The sequence below is a fragment of the Rhineura floridana genome, chromosome 11 (genome assembly GCF_030035675.1).
Source record: "Rhineura floridana isolate rRhiFlo1 chromosome 11, rRhiFlo1.hap2, whole genome shotgun sequence".
In the NCBI taxonomy this organism is placed as follows: domain Eukaryota; kingdom Metazoa; phylum Chordata; class Lepidosauria; order Squamata; family Rhineuridae; genus Rhineura; species Rhineura floridana.
In genome coordinates, this window is record NC_084490.1 from 69,263,178 (window position 1) to 69,289,850 (window position 26,673).

Below are 26,673 nucleotides of genomic sequence, written 5' to 3' on the forward strand. Positions count from 1 at the left end.
AAGTTTGGAGCAGCCACGTTAAAAGGCAGGCAGGAAATTCCAGGCAGGGGGTTGCCAACCCTGCTTGGATATGGGTATCTTTGCAGAGGATCTCTAGTCAAGCCTTACCAACAGCACAATCCTAACAATATCTACTCAGAAATAAGTCCTTTTGAGTTCTGTGGGGCTTAGTCCTTTAGTAAGCATGTTTAGAATTACAGCCTTCAGAGGCATCCATCTTTACTCCTGAGTGCTTCCATCTAACATTTCCACAACATTAGGCTCCTTTCTTCCTACAATGGCCTTCTGGTGACTGCCCTGCCCTGAGAACCCTTCTTGCCAGAAGCAAATAAGCTAGATCTAATGTTCCCTACCCAGGCTCCCTGAGCAGATGAAAAGGAATGATCCCGTCACTTCAGCTGGACCTGGGAACATTATTTTATTTAGCTAAGATTTCTATCTTAATTTCCAATCAGAGAATTTTTTTATTTGAGTGGTATGCTCCAAGCAACTATGGTTGATGCTTAATGTATCATGCTTAATGATACCACCTCACAACTCTAGTCCCATGTGTGTTTTAACATAGACATCGGGCTTCCAGGCCTATGAGCTACCTCGTTCATTCCAATTGAGGGAGCACATCTGCACTCAGAAAAAAATCCCCCTATCCCCAAAAAGAACTTGAATTTCCAGATTTGGAATGAATGACCTCACCCTTGTGAATGGTGGAGTCTTGCCTGTGTGTTGGTGCTCCCATATACCCAGAACAAAATACAGGATTAGGGAAACAGGGTTGACCATTATGGGAACAGCACACAGTTCTACCAATCCAATGGGTAGATATCCCTTTTCTCACGTCTTTACAGATCACTGATGAGCATTAATTTTGGTATTTAATGCACAGTGTATGTTTTGTATGCAAGTCCCAAGTTGAATCCTGGGGTCTCATTCAAAAGTTCTTAGACAGGGGGACTGAAGAAGACTTCTGAGTGAGAGTTTGGAGAGCTGCTGTCAGTTAGAGGACACAATACTAGGCTAGATGGATTAAGGGTCTGAGTATTAGACAACTTTAGTATAAGACATAGATGGGTGAGCTCCCTCTGGCTAACAGGCTTGAAATGGGCTGAACAATTTATCCCCCAATCCATAACATCTGTGGGTCATTACAAAGAAATCCAAATTCATGAAATATTCCCAAGAAATGTCTTTGTTGCTCTGCTGGGGAGCTGTTTGGAAGAGCTGCCATTAGGAAAATTGGAAGTGATTTTATTGATTGTTTTGTTATTTTACTGTAATATTGTTTACTTCAGATACAAAATGTATTTTGAGAACTTCAAATCTTGAAGAGAACAGATACAAAATGAAAATACAAATGTGGGACACTTATATTACTTTCTGTCACTCCAAGCCAAAGAACAAACTTTCACTGAGAAGAAACAAATATTTATGCATATAAGTTGCCTCTAGTGTAGGATGGGCAGATCTATCAGCTTTGGTTTCTCTCAAGTTTCTTATTTTCCCAGCCTGGAATTCAATTCTTCACATTTCTGCAACAATCCCCATCCCCCCAAATCCTCTTGACAATTCATCAGCATTTTACTTTGAATTTCTCCTAATAAAGACATTTGTATGCAGTTTTGCCTAACATACACAGTTTTGCAAGCAATTTCCCTAATATAAGGCATTTTGTATGTTATTTCCACTATTATTTTATACACACTTTCCCCTAATATATGCATTTTGTACACGTTGGTTGAAGAACTGCATTAACATTCAAAGAAGTGTGAGTTTCGAAGAACAGCTGTGTTTTGGTTCAGATATTGTTTCAAGAAGTGGGAATTAGGTAGCTTCTCATTAAAATGGGAGAGATGGAAAGAGGGCTCATTCCATCAGCTCTGCTGAAAGAACAGTTCCATCAGGCACTGAATTGTGTCTATGCCAGCTGAACTACTATTTAAGAAGTTTGCTTTTCCCCCTCTTCCCTCCCTGTCCCTTTTCCCTTGTGTGTCATGCTTTTTAGATTGTAAGCCTGTGGGCAGGGACTGTCTTGTTTCAATTGTTTATAGGTAAGCCATAAGGTATTGGCTGTAGATCTCAAACAAGGGGTTCTCAGGCTTTTTATATCTGAGGATCTTTTTCTGAATTTAAATTGGAGGCATGCTTCATATTTACAGTCAAAATGCTTTACTTTTAAAGTGTGAGAATTAACTGCACCTGGAGAGGACCACCCCCTGTATTCCTTTCTGCATGAGACACAAATCCGGCCATAAAGAGACAAAGTCAGAGCAGTGACAAACTCAGTGCACAGAGACAAAATGCATGACCTCTTTTGTTTGCAACCTGACAAACTCAGTGACCCAATCAAACAGCAGAATTGCCTACCCCTAAAAGTGGTTCATTGGAAGATTGCAACACCAAAGAAGCAAATCATTAAGAGATTGGACATGCACCCTCTTCTGTGGGTGAATAGTCGGTGATGGCCTTGAAAAAAAATGAAATGGACTGCCTTCAAGTCGATTCCAACTTATGGGTGACCCTATGAATAGGGTTTTCATGGTAAGCGGTATTCAGAGGGGGTTACCATTGCCTCCCTCTGAGGCTGAGAGGCAGTGACTGGCCCAAGGTTAATTTAGGATGTGGTATTAGGAGTGCAGAGTCAGGCAACCCAGGAAACTGTCTGGAAAGCCACTAATCTCAGGGGGTGCCTCTCACAGGGTATTTATTCATCTATCCATTCAGCAGGTAGAACAAATAGGACAAACAGTTTCTGTTCACGTGTAAAAGTGTACGTCGAGCATTACTTTAACATGTAGAAAGAGAGTTGATTGGTGGGAAATTTTACATCATCAGTGCCTTTTCAACAAATGATGTGTATCACCATAAAAGTAATCAGATATTATGGCTTGGATCTTAAGTAGCATGAGTGGAAGTAACTTGTAGAAAGGGACTTTCTGGCCTACTCCTCTGCTCTCTGCAGCCCCCCAAAAGCCTATCTGGAGAATTGGGGGATCTTCCTCGACAGCAGGGGATAGGGCACAGACGGCTGTTGAGAGTGGGGGAAACTGCCCCAGATGTTCAGAGCCACATTGCTCAAGCATGTCTCCATTCACAAAAGCTGGCTCTGCCCAATTTGCATGACCCCCCATGAACTTCTTTCTGCTTCTGCTACTGAGGGTGCAAAGCATAGGAGATTAGTGAGTATCAAACCCACATTCACTATGGTTATTTTGCTAGTTTGATTATTAGGAAGAGAAGGAAAAACAGAATGTTTGAACTAAAATGTTTCAAGTATTCCATAAGTGGATTCATCTTTCACAAATATTCTAGAATGTTCCAGACCTTTACAGAATCTTGTAAGATTTTCCATATTTCCCCTTGGGCCTCTTAGAATGTTCTCTCAGCCATTGTTTTTGCAGAAAGGTAAAACTGTACGTGTGTCATTCTGAACACATATAGAAGGGGGTGCTGTAGATGTGCCTTGACTTGGACACTATTTGGTCTTGGCTAGCCCTGCACGAATTGGTTCCTTGCACTATCATTATCACAGGAGTTCAAAGCCTGCTCTACAAACTAGAGGGAGCCACAACTGAAGAAGTGTTTCTGCCTCAGTGACAAGGTGGTAAAGCTAACAGGCAAGCAGCTGAGTGACTAGAGGGCAAGTAATACCCATTCATTTAATGCTTTAGTTAAAGCATCAGCTTGAACTAATAAGGGCACAGTAAGAGCGCTCTGTGTTATGGTTCAGAAACTAAATCTATGAGTGGAAAGCCTGTAGAAATGTAGCAGGAAAGCTTGAAGGCCAACAATAAACAATAAAACTAAAACACACTCTTGGCTCTGATGGTACCTTTCTTGACCTGCAATGTACATTCTAGCTGAGCTAATATTGTGGTTTTAAACAACTCCCAAGCTTTCTGGAGAGATCTGACCCTCTTGACTTTTCCCTTCCTTTTTACCTGTTTCCTCATTTTGGGGAAGTTCCCTCTTTTGAAGTCAAATGTGACTATTTTGGATATTCTTGGCAATTGTCCATTCACCAATGTGTTGAATTTAATAGCACTATGGTCATTGTTTCCAATTCACTCAGCAACACTTACATCCCACACCAGATCCTGGGCACCATTTAAGATTAAGTGACAGATGTTCTAGGGCACAGTCATTTAGAGTATCTAGAAATGTACCTCTTAGTCATGACTAGAATACACATGTACCCAGTCTATGTGAGGGTAATTGAATTCTGATTCCTACAGTATTTCCTCTTTTGGATACCTCCTTGATTTCATTTTCCTTCTCAAGATCACCTTGAGCCTTTTGGTCATGGGGATGATACCACATCTCTGTTGTAATGAGGAATACAATATTGGGGATTTTTAATCTTTGATTCACCTCAGTGAAGCAGAGGTTGGAAAACCTGCAACAGCAAAGATTCCTGGGAAACAGCCTCTCTGTGACCTCTGAGTAGGTACATATCTTGAAAGCCTGACGGTGTAGACTACTCTGAAGTAAATCCTGCTGAGTTCTATGGGGCTTAGTCCTATCGTGTGCTTAGAATTGCAGCCTTCAGAGGCATCCATCTTTACTCCTGAGTGCTCCCATCTAACATCTCCACAACACTACAAGTACTACAACATTACAGCTTTATTCCTACAACAGTCTTCTGGCAACTAGCCTGGCCCAAGGGCAGTTAAAGCCTTCATGCCAGAAGCAAGTAGGCTAGATTAAATGTTCCTTACCCAGGCTGTCTAAGCAAGTGAAAAGGAATGATCCCATCACTTCAGCTGGACCTGGAAACACCCTCATTTAGCTAAGATTCCTATCTTAATCTCCAGTGAGAGAATTTTTTTTGTTTGAGTGATATGCTCCAAGCAACTGTGGTTGATGCTTAATGTATAATGCTTAATGACATCATTAGGCCCCGCCCCATGACAACACTAGGCCCTGCTCCCTATGACATCACCTCAGGGTTTGGGATGCTTCTGACCTGGCAACTCTAAATTCTCATCATCCCTGACCCTTGGCTATGCTGGCTAAAGTTGAGGGGATTGTAGTGTAAACCATCTGGAACAGGTTGGGGAAGTTTGATCTTAATGCTTAATGCATATGGACCAAAATTAGCAAGTATAATATGCTTGTTTATTATTATTATTATTATTATTATTATTATTATTATTATTAGCAATTATATTTATTTCCTGCAGTTCCTCCCAAAGCAGCTCAGGGCAACAAACACATCAGTTATAAAACAATACAATTAAAAATAAAAATACGTATTTAAAACATTTAAAAACAATTTAAAACACCTAAAAATTTAAACCATATAAAAACATGTAAAAGAATCACATTCTAATAAAGAGGAGCATCTTTCAGTGATCAAATGCCTGGGGCAAACAAGGAAGTTTTAATTCCTTCTGAAAGTTAATAATGTGGGAGATGGCCACATTTCACTGAGGTGGGGGAGGGGCATTTCACAGGCAGGGAACAACCACCAAGAGTATGTTAACCACCCCCACCCAGTCACACACAGCCAGACCTGCACAAACAAGCTAGAATAGACATGGATTGAGAGGCTACTCAGAATAGACAAGGATTGCATGGGGAAAAGATGGCTGCCCCCATAGCACATAAGGGCAGCCATCTTTTTCTCTAAACTATTACCCAAGAAGTGGTGGCACATCATGCCACTTCCAGGGGCTTTATACTACAAGCAGGTAGAATTTTTTTTAATTTTTTTAAAGTGGAGGGACTTCTGAAAAGCCTTCAGACCACATTGTACGGTGTTTTAAAATGTATTTACGTGTGTTTCTGAATGAATTTTTAAGAATTTCCTCTTAAAAATCCACCTGGAAACAGGACAGCTCAGACTTAGTCCTGTCCTTCTGAAACTGGGGTGGATTGGACTTCAATGAGTCTGTCCATCCCAAATCCTGTGGTAACCCACTCTCTACCCGTTTTCCCTAAGTCTCTTTGTTTTCTTTCCACTAGTCTCCCATATCACTCTTCTTTTAATCCTACCCTCTAGGTCACTCTGCTTTCTGTTCAGCTGCCGATCTGAGCCTTGAAAAGTACATGGAGCTGAAAGTTCTTCAAATATTCTTTTTTTGTACTTTTCCGGGGTGGGGGGGAGAGGTACCCACTTTCATCACCTCATGATGAAAGAGGCAGTGAGAAGGAATAGAAGCTTCATGGAGGCCAGTTACTCAAGGGTGCCATTGTGCCCACAGGTGCTATGTTGACAACCCAAGATTTCAACTGGTCCATTACAATTGCTGTTGGGCGTGTCTGAATATTGGTGGCCAAAGAAAATGATAGGGAAGAAATATTCTGGGTTTTTCCTAATAACGCATTTCTGTGTTAATGTTAATGATGCATTAAAAAACAGAATGACAAACACGTATTTTTAGGTATATACCGCTCATGACCACAAAGAAATGAGAAGTGCTGAATTATGATTCTACTAGAACAATCCTAACCATGTCTACTCAGAGTAGGGTTGCCAGGTTCAGGGGCTGAGACTGATCCTGTATCTTTAGGAGTAGAGAAAGTCAGCCAAGTGCAGGTGTTCTTTCAACACTGTAATGGGAAAAACCACAAGGTGGAATTCTCCCTCCTGCACAACTTTTAAAGATGCAGAAGACCGCTTGGTTGCCAGACCCGGCCGCCCTTCTGCAGTTTACTTCCCATGCTGGTTCTCCACCTAAGATTGCACTCTCCCATGGCTGTTTCTTTTTTAAGTTTGGAAAAAACATACCTGCATGTCACATATAGTTTCAGCCTTAGAAACATGCTTTCCAAGAATCATGCCAATAATGTGCAATTCTCTGTATACAGATAAATAAAAACTCTTGTAATCAACAAGTAGGGACATCATGTGCTATCTATAACAAAAAACTTTTTATTGAAATCAACTTTGTGGTTGAGTCCTAAGTCACCATTTCAGTGTTCTGCAAAGTAGAAATTAAATTTTCCAGGATAATGAAAATATTGCCTTATTAGAGAGAGTTTTACCAGACAGAAATGCCAACCCTGATTTAACTAACCACATCAAGCTCCCTGTTGTGAAACACAATACTAATATGTCGTTAGTGTTATACCAGAGGCTGATAATAACTGACAGGATGATATAACTCTGACATCCTCATTTGAAGAGGCAAAATCAGGGGAAAATATAGAGACTCAGATCAGAAATACATTTCACTGCTGTGTTGTTAACCACCTCTGCCCACCCTCAAACCTATTAAAGCCCATACAATGCAGGAACAATACATATTCTGAAAATACAATGGAAATCCACAGGACATCCATGTTATTATTATATGACTTAATAGTGATTATGACTTGTATTTTTTAAAAAAATTACACAGCAGTTAAAGAAAGATCAAAACCTCGTTAAACTGTTATGCTTTTGTTTAACATAAAAGGTTGTGGTTTTGAAGGACTACAAGTACAATGAAAGATGTGAAATAGTCTCAAAGAAATCATTTTGAGAACATGAAAGCCAATAGGAGGGCAATACCATGAGAATGAAAAGCTGCCCCCCTCACCACCACCACTTTTGCCTTACCGTGAATTCTTCCAGTGTCTGGTAGATTTCCCCCCGGAACTCACAGTAGTTTTTCCTTTCTTTGCACTGTGGACAACACTGACTGGTGTCAACATGAATACAGCGAGGGTGGAGTCTAGGACACTCTGGCTGAATGCATAGAGGACCCTCTTCAGTGCAAAGGCAAGGACATGCTGATGGACCTGGAGTAAACTTTTCCCCAATCGCATAAACAAAGCCACTCTCATCCACACAGCCTTTTCCACGGTAGTCTGGGTAAGCATATTCCTCTGGAGGTTCAGGGGTACTACCAGCAACATCCAAGAAAGAAGAATCTTCAGCAGCTAGAAACCCTTCCTGAACAACCTCCATCTGTTCTTGGGTTTGGAGGCTCCCAAACTTGCCACTTGTTGTCTGGCTGCTCAAAGCTTGTTTTTGCTTAGTCCAAGATTCTTTGTTAAAATAACTTCTGTTACCTTTGCTTTTCCAGTCTCTGATGCCCTCCTCTCTTCCATTCCTGCTCATTTCATTCATTTTCCCAGGTCCTGTCTGATTCTGGTTCTCCCAGGCGGATGTGTGGTTCCGCTTTTCTTGATTTGTTTTTATTTCCTGCTTGTCTTGAGTGAGTTTTTGCAAAGGTGCAGTGGAGCTACAGAGAGCAAACATTAGGCAGCAAGTCACAAGGAGGGAGCTAGACAGAGCCTCAATTGCCATTGCAGTAGAGCTGGGCATCACCTAAGGCATCCCAGAAAGGCAGGACTTGCTTCATTCACATCAAAGGGAACCACTCTGTCAATTCACAATCCCTGGAAACAGATCAGTTAGGACACTACAGTTTTCAGTATGCATTTTTCATTCATTGAAACAATATATACACCTTCATTCATCATGTATAAAAAGAAATATAGGCCAGTAGAAGTCATGGATCTGGGACTTCAGATTACAACACAGCCATGGATTTGTTTAGTATTTTTGCATATGTTGATACTTCTTAGACACAGATGAGAATAATGACCTATATCATCCTAAACAGCTTGCAGATTTTTTTGTTTTAAAGATAGGACAGAGATTTCGTATCTTAATCACTGTAAATCACTAGAGAGAAAAAATCAATATAATGCTTGAGAGAATCAAAAACATCTGGATAATTATACTGTTAATTAAAAAGTTACATTAATGGAGAGTAGATTTTGAGGACAGGTGGTGGGGAGAGAGAAATGTTACAGTATATTAAGATAAGAAGGAGTTCTAATTAAGAGCCCATCCATACCTAATCGCAAAATTTGTGTTTTCCATATTCAGTTGGTGGCCTCAAGATCCATACATGTCCTGTTTGAGGTTGGATTATTGTGAATACCTGCTTATCAAGCATCCATACATGTGGGCTCCATTTTAAACTCCATTTTATTTTTATAGTCAATATGATTTAAGTGAGTATAAAATGTGAAATTGGACATATTCAGAATATTATTTTGGTTAGGGTTGGCATACTGTTTTGTTCATTTTTAAACTCTAACATCAGGAATGTAGAAGCAATTGTAAAGCATGGAACGGGGGGGGGGAGGGGATGTAAATGGTAATACATATGGCTGTCTAAAGGGAAGGGCCTGTGAGACCATTATGTCCAAGATATAAAATTACCTAGCTGCACTGCTGAGCAAGAGGGAAAGCAAACTCATAATATCCATAGATATTGAAAAGCCGAAGGAAAATAATGAAAAAGAAAACAAGAACCACTGTGGTACAGTGGATAGCACTGGATTTAAGTGTCCTGGGTTCAAGTTCCACCTCATAAATAGAATCACTTGAGCAAGACAGTTAGTTACTTTTCAACACCCTAAAGACTAATGTTTACTGCTATGAGTGCTCTTACAGGTAAGAGCCTACTTCATCAGTTCAGATGGTCTGTGCAGTCTTCCCACTTTCGCTTCCGATTGTCGGGTTTTTGAAACAAATAATACCAAAACCTGCAAAAAGCTGCTTAAAAAGTGGCACAAACTAAGTTATGTGCACCATGGTCAGAGATGCCTCTCTCAAGCCACTTCTAATTCTCTTATAAAAAGTAATCAACTGTCGCCTGCCTTTAATTTAGCCTCTTGCAACTAATATCGATACTATTCTGGAATTAATCCTTCACTCTGTTTCCCTGTCTGTGAATAGGAAATAATACTCTGAGTTGGTTAGGAGGATGAAGATCATAAAGGTCATTTCATGTTTCAAAACGTCCCAAACAAAATGACAAGATAGTAACAATAATAAAATGAAGAAAACAGTTCAGGTTTTAGACACTTCAGCAGCAGCTAAAACCTTGAGTCAAAGAACAAGGCACGGAATGAAAACACAAGATAAAATGCACACACGCACTGTACTGTAATGGCCTTTCCAGTTCTGAAGACAAAGCCCCCGCCCACACTCGAGAAAAAAATCTCTAGGTTGCATCCTCTTCATGGAGTCTGTGTGTGTGTGTGTGTGTGTGTGTGTGAGAGAGAGAGAGAGAGAGAGAGAGGAAAGCACAGAGGGATGACAGCAAACACAGAAGCAAGGAGACTAGAGGTTAACGCGAATGCAGTTACACAGAGGGGGGAGTGAGTAGCACTACTCGATAGTTACCAGCGAAAAGCTTACGGCACTATAAAGCGATCTTCATTGCTTACGTTTAGGATGTTGCGTACACCACACAAATACACACACAGACAGAATACACACGGAATGATATAATACACACTATAACTTCCAAAAAGGAAAAAGTTCACGTTACTGCTGATGCCTCGAAGAGGAAGTAGGGGGTCTCCCCCACTTTCCCCCCTTTACCTTCGTACACATAGCTCAAGCAAAGCAGCTCCCTTCTTTTCATGTCAGCCCAGTCAGTGGGCTACTTCTCTGCGCGGGAGAAACGACAGCTCTGCTTTTCGCTCCCATTCCGTTCTGAAAGGAGGACAGGCAAGCAACACGGGCCTCTGCCCGTAGTCTCCTCCGCTTGGCTCTTTGCCTGGCGAGGCAAAGGCACTACACGAGCCGCCCGACAACAAACGAAAATATACCGGTTCAGCCTCGTGGGGAGGGGAGAAGGAAGCGCAAAGGCAGGCTCCTCCCTAGTGGTTTTCACATTGCGGCTCCTTCACAGCCTTGCTGGTTCCTCCTTCTTTGGCGTATAATATAAAATGTTTCCCCGTTTCTAAAGTGGTAGTCTAAGGCGCCGGGTTTGGGTCTCCAGCAGTGCCGGATTTAGGCATAAACTAAACAAGCTACAGTTTAGGGCCTCACAATCCACAGGGGCCTCAAAATTTTTTTATGTGTACTGAATATATATATCTGGTGTAATTTTTTAACAAAGGGCCTCCAAGCTTTATATAGCTTAGGGCCTCACCAAGTCTAAATCCAGCACTGCTCTCCAGTCTTCTACTTGAGAAGGGCAGCGCGTCGTCGTCCGCTTCCCTCGCTCTTTGTCATTTTCGCTACGGTGGCAGCAGCTGCTGCTGCCTGCCCTAAAATGCGGATTCATAGTCGTCATTGTACAGAGCAAACGGCTGATGGGGGACTGCTTTAAGTCAAGCCTTGGGGGTCGTATATCTCCCACCAGTGGATTTTGTAAACATAATAATAATGTATAAAATGCATCACAAACTAGCCGTTCTACATTGATTGACAAGCCTAAGAAAAGGCGGGGAGAGGAGGAATTCTCTTTTAAGAAGAGGGAGCGTTGTATGAAGAAACAACATGCAGGTACTAGCCTGGTTTGGGCAGCACATGTGCCTCCTTCACCTGTATCTGCAGGGTCGGGGAACCTTTTTCAGGCTGAGGGTGACTCCAGTCATGTAAAATCACTAGAAGAGGGTTCTGCTGAGCAGGGTCAGTGAGGGGTGTGATCTGTGGGGACCGAATCCCGAGGACCAGAAAGAGGAGCCTGGAGCTATGGACCTGAGGTTCTTCACTCCTGATCTATATAATAGGTCGAATATGAGTGAAACTGTCCTCCAGTTTCCTTGATCAAACCTCTCCTCTTCTATTTTTCACCCATGGATCTATCCAATTAGCTTGGGGCAGCCACCTTAAGGAGGGAAGTGGGTCTACCGTTCCAGAGATGCCATTTCTGTGATCTAAATTCCACTCCAGCCAGTATTTGCCCAGCTGGAGAAGGTACTTCCAAGGATTGGGGGGGGGGGCCTCCGCTGCTCAAGTCCAGTTCTATACTGGACTTCTAGGGATTTTGTAGAAAAAATCCTGTAGAGATTTTGCAGAAAGTCTTGTTTGGCCCATAGGCATACACATATGGAGCCCAAGTGGCAAATAAAAACATTAAAAACACTCTAAAACCTCTTAAAAACAAAAGAATTTAAAAGATATTAAAACAAAACATCTTTAAACACATTTTTTTAAAAAAAATCTTCAAAAAATCTTCAAAAGCAATTCCAACATTGAAAGAGGAAGGTCTTCAGTAGGCACTGAAAAGATAACAGAGATAGCGCCTGTCTAATATTTAATGGGAGGTAATTCCAAAGGGTAGATGCCACAACACTAAAGGTCCACTTCCTATGTTGTGTGGAATAGACATCCTGATAAGATGTTTTCTACAGGAGGCCCTCATCTCCAGAGTGCAGTGATCAACTGGATATATAAGGAGTAAGACGATCCTTCAGGTATCCTGGTCCCAAGCTGTAAAGGGCTTTGTACACCAAAACCAGAACCTTGAACTTGGTCCAGTACCTAATGGGCAGCCAGTGCAGTTATTTTAGCAGTGGGGTAACATGTTGGCTATACCCTGCCCCAGGGAAAAGTTGCGCTGCCACATTTTGCACCAGCTGCAGCTTCCGGACCAACCTCAAGGGCAGTCCCACACAGAGGACATTACAGTAATCCAACCTGGAGGTCACCAGTGCCTGGACAACAGTGATCAAGCTATCCTGGTTCAGAAATGACTGCAGCTGTCTTGCCAGCCAAAGCTGGTAAAAGACACTCTTAGCCACATAGGTCACCTGGACCTCTAGCAACAAAGATGGATCCAGGAGCACCCCCAGACTATGAACCCGCTCTTTCAGAGGGAGTATAACCCCATCCAAAGAAGGCAACTGACCAATTATCCAAATGTGGTGACCATCAACCCACAGCACCTCCATCTTGCTGGGGTTCAGACTTAGGGCTCATCCAGACGACTGTATAATGTGTGACATGATCGCTTTGTGTATTCATTATTTTTCGGTCATCCATATGATGCCACGTGCTTTTGCGCATTTTCGCGTGGTTAAATCCGCTTTGGCATTATCGGGAAAAATGTGATTTGCTTTTTTAAACTGGTAATCATCCGCTGCAACATTAGGGGCTCGGATGCAATACAGCAGTTTATAGAGATGTAGGCAGTCCATGGGCGGACCTTGGGCGTGTCCCAGTACCCCTTCCGTCATTACCATCCAATAATGGATTTTCACTTGTGCGCATGTGCATGAATGTGCGTGAATGTGCTTGGAAAAGCCCGGGAATCTGAACCAATCAGAGCTACGTACTTCCCAGATGTGGAAATGCGCATTTCTGCATTTGCGCACAAGCTGGTACTGCAGTGCACTGGGGAAGGCTTGGGATAGGAAGCGCTGCGATGTAGCAAGCTCAGCGCAGCGGGAGGTGGCAGTGGCTTCCCCCCTTCTGGCAACACTGTTAACAAGCCAGGGCTTGGGGGAAGGGGATCTCTGCCTCGCACCCCCTCCCCCAAGCCCCCAGCAGCCTTTCTTAGCTAAGGAACCCTGCGAGGCTGCTGGATCCCTTGATTCTTGGGGGCTGCTGATGGTGGTGCGAGTCCAGGGCCTCCCCTCCCCCCTTTTGCACACACACACACAAACACACACACATTTCCCTCTCCTCCCGCCGCTGCCGTTTCTGCCGGGCCTGGGGCTGATCCTTCCCTCCGGAACCTATTGCTTGTGCTTGGACCTTTGCACATGGATGCAAGAGCGCGAAATTTGAATTTACGAGCCAGCGAGCAGGCACAAGACAAGGGCAGAGGCGGGGGTGGCTGCAGCAATCGCCTCTTTCCCCTCCTCCTCCTCCTCCGTGTCCCCTCCCTTTCCAGAGTTTTGGAGGGTCCCCATTAAAAATTGGTGCTGTTAGAAGGGGGGTGCTCCCCATTAACATGACACATCCTTACTTGCTTGCAGTTCCATGAGAAATAAGTGGAATTGCGGGGCGTATTTACCCACAGTAAAATACATACATTCAGTTTAGCGCAATATCGCAAATGAAAGCAATAATACAGCAATTAGTGTCAGATAAGTGGTTTGCAGGTCTCTTTTATCAGAGGGAACACTTCAAAGGGGAGAAAGGGGAATGGATGTGTCCAACGCGCATGTGTGTGTGCAAAAGGGGGGAGGGGAGGCCCTGGACTAGGCACCACCACCAGCAGCCCCCAAGAATTCAGGGATCCAGCAGCCACGCGGGGTTCCTTAGCTAGGAAAGGCTTTTGGGGGCTGGGGGGGAGGGGGTGTGAGGGGGGAGGGGGTGTGAGGAGGGAGGGGGTGCGAGGGGGGGAGGGGGAGATCCCCCTCCCCCAAGCCCTGGCTTGTTAACAGTGTTGCCAGAAGGGGGAAATGTAGCCACCACCACCTCCTGCCACCCTGAGCTTGCTACATCATGGCACTTCCTATCCCAAACCTTCCCCAGTGCAGCTGCTGTGAAGTAGCCTCCTCCACTGCCACCCCGCAGGAGCCGAGGAAGCTCGGCATGGCTCAGGTGCTGCTCGGGCTCCTGCTGTTCCTGGGCTCCAGGGTGGCACAGGACTCTGTCCAGGTGCCCGTTGGGCTCCGGCTGCCCTCAACTGCACAAGGCAGAAATTTAATAGCTGTAAGTGGAGCTGTACAAGAGCCAAAAACTCGGTGAACTCCTTTACAGCCACTACTACCAAATCAACAGGAACTTCAAACTTTTGCGCTCTTACGTTCAAACGTTTTATGCTACAGTGTCTTGGGCACCAACAACCATAGAGACTGGTGGTCTACCTTCCTAGATATGACACACAGTTCTGGAGAAATAGGTAGAATTGCCAGCTGTGTATCTCCAGAACGTTTACTATGCATAAAGGCAAAAACACATACATTCGTTTTTGATTAATATCGCAAATACAAACAATATATATATATACAGCAATTATTGGCATATAAGCACCTGGAGACACACACACACCAGCCCTGCTCCAGAGTGGCGAGCGGCGAGCGGCAAGGAACTCCATTACAGCCACAGGAAATTTAAACTTTCGCGCTCTTATTGTGCTTCGTTGCAAAGGGGGAGAGGAGCATACGTCATATTTTGTGGACCAATTGGCTGATAGGGGGGAGTGTTATGGGCAGAGCTGGGAAAAAGAGAGAAGAAGTACGGGTCCTCCCGCTGCGTGTGCGGGCGCAAAAAAAGCATTTTTTTAATCGAGAAAGAGCGAACAAATAGGCAAAGTGAGGACTGTCAGATGACAAACCGGATATGGAAAATATGGATTATCCCGCTCTGTTTGGATGAGTCCAGGCACTGGTCCAGGGCTTGCACGGCCTCTCCAGAAATGGAGCTGGGTATTGTCAGCGTACTGCTGACACCTCGCCCCGAGTTTCCTGATGACCACTTCCAAGGGCTTTATGTAAATGCTAAACAACATTAGAGAAAGATGGTACCCTGTGGCACCCCATAGCACAACTGCCAGGGGGTCGAAAGACAATCATCCGATGCTATTATCTGAAAACAGCCCTGGGGATAGGATTGGAGCCACTATAAAACAGTGCCTCTGATACCCATCTCACCAAGTCGGCTCAGAAGGACACCATGGTGAATGGTATCAAAAGCTATTGGGAGATCAAGTAAGAATAACAGGGTCGCACTCCCCGTGTCTTTCTCTGGACCAAGGTCACCCATTAGGGCAATCAAGGCTAATTCAGTGCCATAACCAGGCCTGAACTCAGGTTGAAATGGGTCGAGATAATCTGTTTCATCCAAGAGTACTTGCACTTGATGCCCCACAACCCTTTCAATCACCTTCCCTAAAAAGGGAGTATTTGCGACTGGCCAGTAGTTATCACAAACCAATGGGTCCAGGGTGGGCGTTTTCAGGAGCAGTGGGATCACCGCCTCTTTCAGGGAGGCTGGGACCACTCCCTCCCACAAAGACACATTGATCACACCCTGGATGCACTCAGTTGTACTCCCTCGGCAAGCTTTACTAAGCTAAGAAGGGTAAGGGTTGAGAGGACATGTTGATGGCCACATCATTGCAAGCACCTTCTCCATGTCATCAGGTTGTATCAACTGAAACTGATCCCAAGAAGTTGCAGCAGACATTGCACTGGGCACATCACTGGGGACTACACTAGATGTGGACAGGGTATCAAGATTGCTACTGAGGCAAGCAACTTTACTCTCAAAGTGCTTTGGAACTAAAGCACATTGAACTCATTGGGTCTTTCTTCTTAGAAAAATGATTAGATTGGACAGTAAGAGTTGCTATTGACCTGTACTGAAGGTTCCACCAGTCACTATTTGTGCAGTTACTGCTTTTGTTGTTGTTATGGTTTATTGAAAATTTGTTTCTCCTCCTCACTTCATTCAGATGCATTATCAATATATATCAGAACAGTTTAGTGGAGCGCGTACAATCATGAGACTGAGCATTCCACATGGATCCAGAGCAGATTAGTCACACTTCAGTGTGAAAATTAAGTCATGATTTCAGTGGAACCAGTGACTAACGTGCTGTCCAGCCCAATAATTTGTGTTTTTAGTACATATTTTTTAGCCTGACCACGTCCCTCCAGTACTTAATTTTGAGGGGGGGGTTCCTGGGCTGAAGTGTGCTCTGCAGATACCACCATCTGATCTGAAACTTTCATGTAAGTTACTCAGCAGTGAACAAAATGCAATCTTGCACCTGCTGTATTATTCCAGGTCTGGCCGAGTACTGACATTGAAACAGATGCTACAGCTAAGCCCCACCTCTTCTCCTTCCTCATCTAGTTTGTCCTCTGACTCTTAATCATTTACTTTTTACATTTTTTAATTTCTTCCTCTTATTTCATTCAGATATAGGGTGCTGTGGGCTAAAGGGTGCTGTGATTTGGGGTGGTGACATGCAATTCTGCTTTCAATACTGGTCGCACCTGCAAAAACTTTGGAGCAGTCACACCACTTCATTTCCATTCAGTGCATATCCTGTAACTCATAACTGTTTATATTGCAAATGTTCTGGTTTATTTTTGTCCTGCTTTTGTTGCTGTATAGCCCCTCTGGACAGCAACAATGTCATAGCACTGAGGAATCATAACAGCACAAATTAAACCAGAATAAATCCATCACTAACACTCTATTATTGTGTAAAGAACATGTTGCAGAATACACCCACAATAAAACAACAGTCTGGAGGGCAGTAGTGTAGTGGCAAATTCAGAAGTGCAGGGGCCCTTCATAATAGTCATGCCACGTCCCCTCAGAGCCTTGCCTCTTCTAAGATTATACAGCCTTCTAAGATTATATAAGACATTGACAAGGTGTTTGGACAGGTTCGTGCAACCACTTCTGTGCTGGATCCTTGCCCTTCTTGGCTAATAAAAGCTAGCAGGGATGAAACAGCCCGCTGGGCCAGGGAAGTGATTAATGCCTCTCTGCGAGAGGGGGTGGTTCCTGGCTGCCTGAAAGAGGCAGTAGTGAGACCACTCCTGAAGAGACTCTCCCTGGACCCAGAAAATCTTAATAATTATAAGCCGGTGGCAAATGTTCCATTCCTGGGCAAGGTCCTTGAACGAGTCATGGCAGGCCAGCTCCAGACACTCTTGGATGAGACCAATTATCTGGATCCATTCCAGTCAGGTTTCAGGCCTGGTTTTGGCACAGAAACAGCCTTGGTCGCCCTATATGATGACCTCTGTCGGGAGAGAGACAGGGAGAGTGTGACTTTGTTGATTCTCCTTGATCTCTCAGTAGCTTTTGATACCATCAACCATGATATCCTTCTGGGAAGATTGGCTGAGTTGAGAGTGGGAGGGACTGCATGGCGGTGGTTCCGCTCCTACTTGGCAGGTCGGCTCCAGAAGGTGGTGCTTGGGGAACATTACTCAGCACCTTGGACTCTCCAGAATGGGGTTCTGCAGGGGTCAGTTCTGTCCCCCGTGCTCTTCAACATCTACATGAAAGCGTTGGGTGCAGTCATCCGGAGTTTTGGAGTGTGTTGCCATCAGTATGCTGATGACATGCAGCTCTATTTCTCCTTTTCATCTTCTTCAGGTGAGGCAATGTGCCTGGCTGCAACAATGGACTGGATGAGGGCTAATAAACTGAGGCTCAATCCAGACAAGACTGAGATACTGCTAGTGGGTGGTTCGTGTGACTGGATGGTGGATGTCCCTGGAGGGGGTTGCATGATCGGTTTTAAAAAGTGGGAACCAGGAAGAAAAGCGTGCTGAAGAAATAGCAGTATTGTCTTGTTGGGCCTCAAACTCAAAGATCTGATTACGGAGTGCCCTAGGATTAAGATTGTTAAGAAAATTATCTGTTAAATCGTAACTAGTAGCTATGGTGGTAAAATGAGTTGCCCATCCTCCATTTTGCAACTGTTCCTCCCAGCAAAGTTTAACCAAAGATCGTGACTTATTTTTGGTTAATTTCTGCCAATAACGTAGGTATGACAGGTCTATTCTGGCCTTTAAAGTGGGTAGGTTGAGTTCAGCCCTAATGTGAGTTGCAGGTGTGCATTTAGGTAAGGCCAAAATTTGCTTAAATATATTAGTTTGAATTTTCTCTAGGGCAGGACGCAAAACGGGACCCCAGATTTCGGAACCATATATAATCATTGGGAGTAATTTTACTACGTATAGATTAAAAATGGTCTTACCAATTGGCCACCTCTGGAGTAAAAGAATTTTTTCAGTTGACCTAGACTCTTAATTGCAAGCAGCTTAATGTAAGCCAAGTGATGGGACCATGACAAGTTGTTATTGATATGGATACCCAGGTATTTAAAGGTGTTTACCTGCTCTAAGTGATGACCATTCAGGTGCCAAGTATGCTTAGTTCTACTATTTTTCCCACACACCATTATTTTGGGCTTAGAGTAATTAATTTGTAACAAATGTGCGTCACTAAATTCAAGGAGGGAGTGTAACATACGCTTCAAGCCTATCCTGTTTAGGGACAGAAGAACTAAGTCATCAGCGTACAAAAGAACCAGGATTTTCCTCTCCTTGACCGAGGGTGGGAAAAAAGCAGGAGAGGCCATTGTAGAGACGATGTCATTGATGAAAAGGTTAAATAAAAAAGGGGCCAGAATGCATCCCTGTTTGACTCCCTTCGAAACGGGGATCTTATGGGAAAGGGAACCATTTAGGCCAAGTGTCGCAATGAAGTAACTGAATGAGCCACAGCAAGCGTTTGTCAATACCAGCTTTATCTAATTTTGTCCAAAGTAGGGGATGGTCTATTAAATCGAATGCGGCAGCGAAGTCAATAAAAGCAAGATACAATGATGTAAGCGGCCCTTTTTTAACTTTCCTAATAAGATGTTGCAGAATGTACACTTGATCAATTGTATTGGATCCTTCCCTAAAGCCCGCCTGAACGTCAGCTATAATAGGGTGTTCCTTTTCCCATTCTGATAGTTTATTTAAAAGGTACCTTCCATATAACTTAGCTGCCACATCCAGCAAGCTGATGGGTCTGTAATTTGTGGGAATGGCTGGGTCGCCTTTTTTGAATATAGGGACCACTATGCTTGTTTTCCATCCAGATGGAATACAGCCAGATTCGTTTATTTTGGTGAAAAGTGTTGCGAGAATAGGACGCCACCAGGATGGGAAAGCCTGGTAGAGATCGGGAGGAATCCTATCTTGGCCAGGGGCTTTCCCCAATCATAATGAAGCTAATAAGTTGTCTATTTCTGGGCCGGTCACTGGGGCCCAGATTGGGCAGTCAGCGGGACGGGTTGGACTAGTGTATGATATGGGGGATAAGTTCCCAAAGATGGTCTGGAAGTGCATAATCCACGTTTCTGGAAGTATTGGGGGAATTGAGAGTGACGGCCTATTAAATAGATTGTTGTGGATTATATTCCAAAATTCCCCTTGGTTCCCTTGTAATGCTGCCCTACCGAGATGTTGCCAAATCGAGGTAATATATAGCGATTTTTTATGCTTTAGGAGATTGTTGTATTCTCTTTTAAGTTTTTGGAGTTTGGAGACGGCTACTTCAGAGAAATGAAGTCTCATGAAGCGTGTTTGAAAGCAGACTTGTTTCTTTTTGGCTTGGCAGTATTTATCAAACCAGGGCTTAAAATTTGGGGAAGATCTGTTAGTATGAGATTTAGATTTAGTAACTGCCGGTTGGATCCGAGTAATAATCTGTTTGAATAGCTCTCCCGTATCATTCGATGGAAGAGATGCTTTTTGACGTAAGTCGATCAGGGTTGGTGACATTAAAATTTGTTTGACCTCCTCAAACACTGAAGGAGTCCATCTTAGTGGCTTAGAACACTGGAATGAATCTAAGTCAGGTATCCTATTATTATAAGTTAGATGTGTATTAGGATTATATAATTTCAAAATCAGTGGCAAATGGTCGCTGTCAGGTCTGTCTCCTATGGAGAACTCATTCACTAGATCTAACATTTGCGAGGAGACCAGCATGTAGTCTACAACGCTGGCTCCTCTTTTAGTTATGCAAGTATAAAAGCCGTTTGACCTATCGAATTTGGAGCCATTAAGGCAGAAAAGTTGGGCGTTGAGCATGGTCCTATATAAAGCTTGGCCATTCTTATTAATAACTTTATCTCGTGAAACACGATGTAATAATGACAAGTCTAGATTATAAAAGTCCGGGAGCTCAAAGACATGTGGAAAATTTGCCCCGATCTTTGCATTGAAGTCACCACCAATAACTAAATTATAGTTAGGATAATTTTGATATAATGAGGCAATGAAATCCTCAAATTCCTGCCAAAATTGAGTTCTTAATTGTGGAGCAAGGGGAGGAAAGTACACGTTAATGCATATGAAAGGACGTAAAGGAGGATTGGGGGTAATTATTAAGGCCTGGCAAGTAGATGGAACCGAGCCTGTTATTTCAGATGCAAGGAGGACGCTCTTAGTAGAAATTAAAAATGCCAGACCCCCACTTGCACGTCCTCTTGAGGCTGTGCGGGTTGCAGGTTTGGACCAACATTTGAATCCATCTATCAGGAGTAGGTTTTCTTCTATTAACCAGGTCTCTTGGAGACACGCAATGTCAAACAGCTGGAGGAAGGTCATAAACTCTTTGTCTGAGGCCTTATTAGACCAGCCAGCAATATTCCAAGATGTAATATTAAATGAGGTTATCAGTAACAATGATGGTGAATTTGGGTGGCCGTTTTGCACTTTTATAAATTCCTGGTGGGAAGTAGTGTTCTAATTCTCAGCACCTTTTACAGGACAAATTTGATCTAGTTCTGGGCAAATTACGCTGACATTTGAAATAATAATTTTCCCTTTCTGATGACACAAGGAGGGGAGGTTGCATATGCTTGGCTGGTGAGCCAATCTCAGCCAGATCCAAATATCGCCTGTCCGTCCATGATGGGCTTGTAGAAGATGGTTCTGTTAATTGCGGTACTGTCCTATTAGCATTGGCTGCTGAAACAGGTCAAGGAAGTGCAATAGGAGGCAAAAGTTGTTGTTGTAGGAGATCCAGCTTTAAGCGATCAAGTCTGTTAATTATTTTGGACTGTTCTTGGACTGGCAGATCAGGGAAGACTTCAATCAGTTGTAAGTCTTCGGACTCGCGAGATTCATCATTTGATTCCTTTGTAGAGTATTGCTGCAATAGAGTTGGGGAGTGCAAAAGCTCCTCTGGCTCAGGCCGAAGGTTCTCAGAATGGGAATTGTTGTTGGAACTAGAGGTAGGAGCTCTTTTTGAAGGTAGTCTGGTAATCAGAGGTAGGGGCAGAGCAATATTCTTAAAGCAGTGGACTAGGTATAATCCTTGTGCAGCCAAATATGGTTTAAAGGAGTAGAATTTTCTTGTTGTTTCCACGCTCTTAAAGGTTATTATTAGTCTTGTCGAGTGATGATTGCTATGAAGAAACTGTATGCGAATTATTTCGGCTATGGGGAATTGTGTCGGCAGATACAAACTTAAGTATTCATGGAACTGATATTTATTTGGATAATGTCCACGTTTCCTTAGAAAATTAGGATAATTAAGGAGGACCACCTTGTTTTGTTCGATAACTAGCTTCAGGTGGGATGATGCCAAATCAGTCTTTATCCCCTTTTGGTCCTTACGTTTTGAAGCCGGTCTATCAGGAGACTTGTTTGATAATTGTGGGCCATTCCTTGTTTCGTTGAACTTGCAAATGGGTTGAAGTTGGTGAGAAGAAAAGAGGGGAACGTCATTGTTCTGACTCGTTTGTTGTCTTTTGTCCTTGTGTTTATTGGTGCCCAAGGGCGATGACTTAGTTTCCAGGTGAGATGTTGCAGCCTCCATGGCTTTCAGGATTGCAAACAGAGGTTTAAAATTGAATTTTCTGCAAATTGGTCGTTTAAAATTCTTAATGTTCTTAGGTTTCCTAGATTGCTTCTCCCTTTTTTTTTGATGCTTACGTTTTTGATGAGGGGCTGTAGAGGTGTTAGTATCTTTCAGTTTTGGCTGGTCCTTCTCCATTTGTTTATTCGTCGTTAGTTTTTGATGTGATGCGTTGTTTGGAGAAAGTGATTTGGCTAATTGGGTCAGGGTTTTCAAAAGGTCGTTGCTTTCTGTGAGAAAGGACTTAATTAAGTTCAGCTCATCAAGAACCATAAGGAGAGTACCCATAAAGTTAACAGCCGGGGGAGAAAGAGCAATTATGTCATTAGTTGAGCTTTTATCTAAAATAGGAGTCATGATGGACGACGAAAGGGGGGGTGTAGAAGCTCGAGGTGAACAATGTACAGACGTGTTTCTTCTGGATAATGCTTCAGCTTCTGCAAGTTCTAGTCCTAATGGGGTGGAATGTGGGTCGTCACGCAAATAGGCGCAGTCATTAATTCTATTGACCAGTCCATGATCGTAGGAGGGGAATCGAGAGCCGTCTGAGGGCGACTTGGCCTCATCGTAGGAGCTGAGCCCTGCTGGAAGAAGGTAGTGATTTTTGATTGCATTTTGTCTTGTAGTGGAGGCTGTGTTAACTGGCTATCTCCCAGCTCTCTGCAACGCTTCCTTGCCAAAACCATTGTTAGGGGCCACTTGAAGAGAGAATAGGACAAAGCTGGATATAAGCTTAGCAAATCTAGCTAGCATAGGTTTTAGTTTCAAATCGTCTGAGAGCTTTGCGGGTGATATAAATATAGGACGGATAGGCAGTGCCTTCAAAGGCTTCAGGGGCTATAAATTTCGGGTTTAACAGTCCGTTAAGTAGGCCAGTGATAAAAGCCTAATAGTGGGGAGGCTTTACGACTTCAAAAGGTAGAAGCAGAGGCAATTTAGGAAAAAAAGACTTAGCTTGTTACGGAAGAAGATTTAGTCGTGCAGCCTGTGCGGTCGCCATCTTTCCTCCACGATCAATGTATTGGCCGATGGACTTTCAAGGCAAGTGGCCGGGACTACAGTGACATGATGCAGACGTAGGAACAAAAAAGACATTTTCCCCATAAAGACTTGGTTTTATTGTTAACGCGGCGTATGAATCCTAGAGCAGGAATAATACTCTGCTGTTATTTTTAAGGGGGGGGAAATGTGATGTTCCTGTATTAATGTATATATGGTAAGTGCTGTTTGTATAGAAGATATGTGGTAAGTGGAATGAAAGAGGAGGGGGGAGTAAATGAGCAGTAGAATGCTGGATGATTGGCTGAGTGTTGGGATGGCTGAGAGTATAAATGGAAGGATGACAGTTGAATCTGGGTGGACGTGAGTGGGTTGTTTGAGAGGTGTTTGGTGGACGTGAGTGGGTTGTTTTGGTGGAGTTTGGAGGTGGGTGTGAGTTGGTGTATGTCAGGAGAGTGTGGAGAAAGAGGGAGGTGGAGTTCAGATTAGTAATAAGTCAAATATCACAGTAATAGAGTGACAGATGTTCTAGGGCACAGTCATTTAGAGTATCTAGAAATGTATATCTTAGTCATGACTAGAACATACATGTCTATGTGAGGGTAATTGAATTCTGATTCCTACAGCATTTCCTCTTTTGGATACCTCCTTGATTTCATTTTCCTTCTCAAGATCACCTTGAGCTGTTTGGTCATGGGGATGATACCACATCTCTGTTGTAATGAGGAATACAATATTGGGGATTTTTAATCTTTGATTCACCTCAGTGAAGCAGAGGATGGAAAACCTGCAACAGCAAAGATTCATGGGAAACAGCCTCTCTGTGACCTCTGGCTTCCTGGAACTTGAGCATATTATTCCATGTCCTACACTCTAGGACAATCGAGAAGAGATCCTGGCCCTCCTCTGTGTGACAACCTTTCATGTACTTGAAGAGTGCTATCACATCTCCCCTCAGTCTTCTCTTCTCCAGGCTAAACATGCCCAGTTCTTTCAGTCTCTCCTCATAGGGCTTTGTTTCCAGTCCCCTGATCATCCTTGTTGCCCTCCTCTGAACCTGTTCCAGTTTGTCTGCATCCTTCTTGAAGTGCAGAGACCAGAACTGGATGTAGTACTCAAGATGAGGCCTAACCAGTGCTGAATAGAGGGGAGCTTCAAGTGATTTGGAAATTATACTTCTGCGGCCTAATATAGCATTTGCCTTTTTTGCAGCCACATTGCACTGTTGGCTCATATTCAGCTTGTGATCAATGAGAATTCCAAGATCCTTCTCACATGTCATATTGCTGAGCCATGTATCCCCCATCCCCATCTTATAACTGTGCATTTATCCCTGTTGAATTGCATTCTGTTGTTTTCAGCTCAATGCTCCAGCCTATCAAGGTCCCTTTGAATTTTGTTTGTCTTCCACGGTATTAGCTATGCCCCTAATTTTGTATCATCTGCAAATTTGATAAGCATGCTCTGTACCTCCTCATCCTAGTCGTTAATAAAAATTTTGAAGAGCGCTGAGCCCAGGACCGAGTCCTGTGGTACCCCACTCGTTACTTCCGCCCAGTTTGAGAAGGAACCATTGATAAGCACTCTTTTGAGTACGATTCTGTAGCCAACTGTGGATCCACCTGATAGTTGTTCCATCAAGCCCCCATTTAGCTAACTTGCTAATCAGAATATCATGGGTCACTTTGTCAAAAACTTTGCTGAAGTCGAGATATATTATGTCCACAGCATTCCCACAGTCTACAATGGAGGTTAGCCGATCAAAACACAAGATAAGATTAGTTTGGCAGGATTTGTTCTTCATAAATCCATGTTGGCTCCTAGTAATCACTGCATTGTTTTCAAGGTGCTTACAGATTGACTGCTTTATAATCTGCTCCAGAGTTTATTCAGGGATTGATGTTAGGCTCACTGGTCTGTAGTTCCCTGGTTCCTCCTTTTTGCAGATAGGGACAACATTAGCTCTCCTCCAGTCATCTGGCACTTCACCAGTCCTCCAATATTTGTCAAGGATAATAGACAGCGGTTCTGAGAGTTCTTCAGCCAGTTCCTTCAATACTCTAGGATGCAGTTTATTGGGCCCTGGAGATTCGAACTCGTTCAAAGTGATTAGGTATTCCTTGACGTTTGTCTATCAATCTCAAGCTCCAATTCTGCCTCTTCTACTTCATGTTTTCTGGGAGGGTCATAGACCCTTCTTTGGGAGAAGACTGAGCCAAAGAATTCAGCTCTTTTGCCTTTTCTTTGTACTCTGTTATCATTTTGCCATCCTCATTGAGTAGCTGTGCCACCATTTCTTTTCTCTGTCTTTTACTATGGACTTACCTGAAGAAAGCTTTTTTGTTGCTTTTAGCATCCCTCGCTAGCAGCTCATTCTCAGCTTTAGCCTTCCTGACACCATCCCTGCAATTCCATGATACCTGCCTGTACTCTTCCTTTGTGGCCTGGCCTTCTTTCCACTTCCTGTATGTGTCCTTTTTTGTTTTCAGGTCCTCTCTAAGCTTTTTGTGAAGCCACATTGGCTTCTTCTGCTGTTTCCCCCCTTTTCTTCCTTGTTGGAATTGCTTGCCATTGCGCTTTTAGAATTTCCTTTTTTAGAAACTCCCACCCATCTTGGACTCCTTTTCTCCTTAGGGTCGCTTGCCATGGAACCGTACTTACAACTGTTCTGAGTTTATTAAAATCAGCTTTCCTGATGTCCATGGTGCGCGTATAGCTACTCTCAACTTTTGCTTATGTTAAAATCAAGAATTCAAGTATGGTATGTTCATTTCCCCCCAGAGTTCCCATAACTGCCACTTCATCCACCAAATCATCTCTATTGGTTAGAATCAAGTTCAGGATAACTGATCCTCTGGTTGCTTCCTCTACTTTCTGTAGGAGAAATTTATCTCCAACACAAGTCAGAAATTTCTTGGAGGGGCCGTGTTTGGCAGAATTTGTCTCCCACAGATATCGGGATAATTGAAGTCCCCCATTACTACTACATCATGCCTCCTCGAAACATTGGAAATTTGCTTTTCAAACGTTACATCCTCGTCTTCTCTTTGATTGGGTGGTCAGTAGCAGACTCCAAACACCACATTCCTTTTATTACTTGCCCCATTAATTTTAATCCACATACACTTGGTGGAGCTACCAAGCTCATCTTCCTGTATTTCTGTGCAGGGATATATATTTTTAACATATAGCGTGACTCCACCTCCCTTTTTATCCCTTCTGTTCTTTTTGAACAAGTTATATCCTTCAATTGCTGTATTCCAGTCCTGGGAGTCATCCCACCAAGTTTCAGTTATACCTATCAAGTCATAATTGCCCTCCTGTATTAAGAGTTGAAGTTCGTCCTGCTTGTTTCCCATGCTCTGCACATTAGTACACAGACATCGAAGACCATGTGATTTATGGCTTGGCTTCCTTACTACATTTTTCTGAGGACTGTTCCTGGACCCTATTAGAGCTGATCTCTGTGTTCCCATTATTGTGCACAAGCCTTCATCAGTCGTTACCACCAAGTTTATGTCTCCCTCCCCCTTAGGATTCAGTTTAAAGCCCTCCTGATGAACTTCTCCATGTTGTGGCCAAACACATTCTTCTCAGTCCTTGTGAGATGCAACCCATCACTTGCCAGCACTCCATCTTCCAGGAAGTAT

The 26,673-nt window shown here is 43.4% G+C and overlaps 1 protein-coding gene across 2 annotated transcripts in view; it reads right to left on the minus strand.

Annotated features, from left to right (window-relative positions):
* LOC133366176 (brorin-like) overlaps window positions 1–10,570 on the minus strand; it is a 42,326-nt gene extending 31,756 nt beyond the window's left edge. For both annotated transcript variants that reach the window (XR_009758362.1, XM_061588976.1), the window contains exons 1-2: window positions 10,331–10,570; window positions 7,541–8,325 (exon numbers count right to left, since the gene is read on the minus strand). Coding sequence is in view for 1 of the 2 variants with exons in the window: in XM_061588976.1 (XP_061444960.1) it covers window positions 7,541–8,251 (711 nt within the window). In the remaining variant the exon portion in view is untranslated. The remainder of the gene's footprint in view (window positions 1–7,540; window positions 8,326–10,330) is intronic.
* Window positions 10,571–26,673: the final 16,103 nt, after the last annotated feature.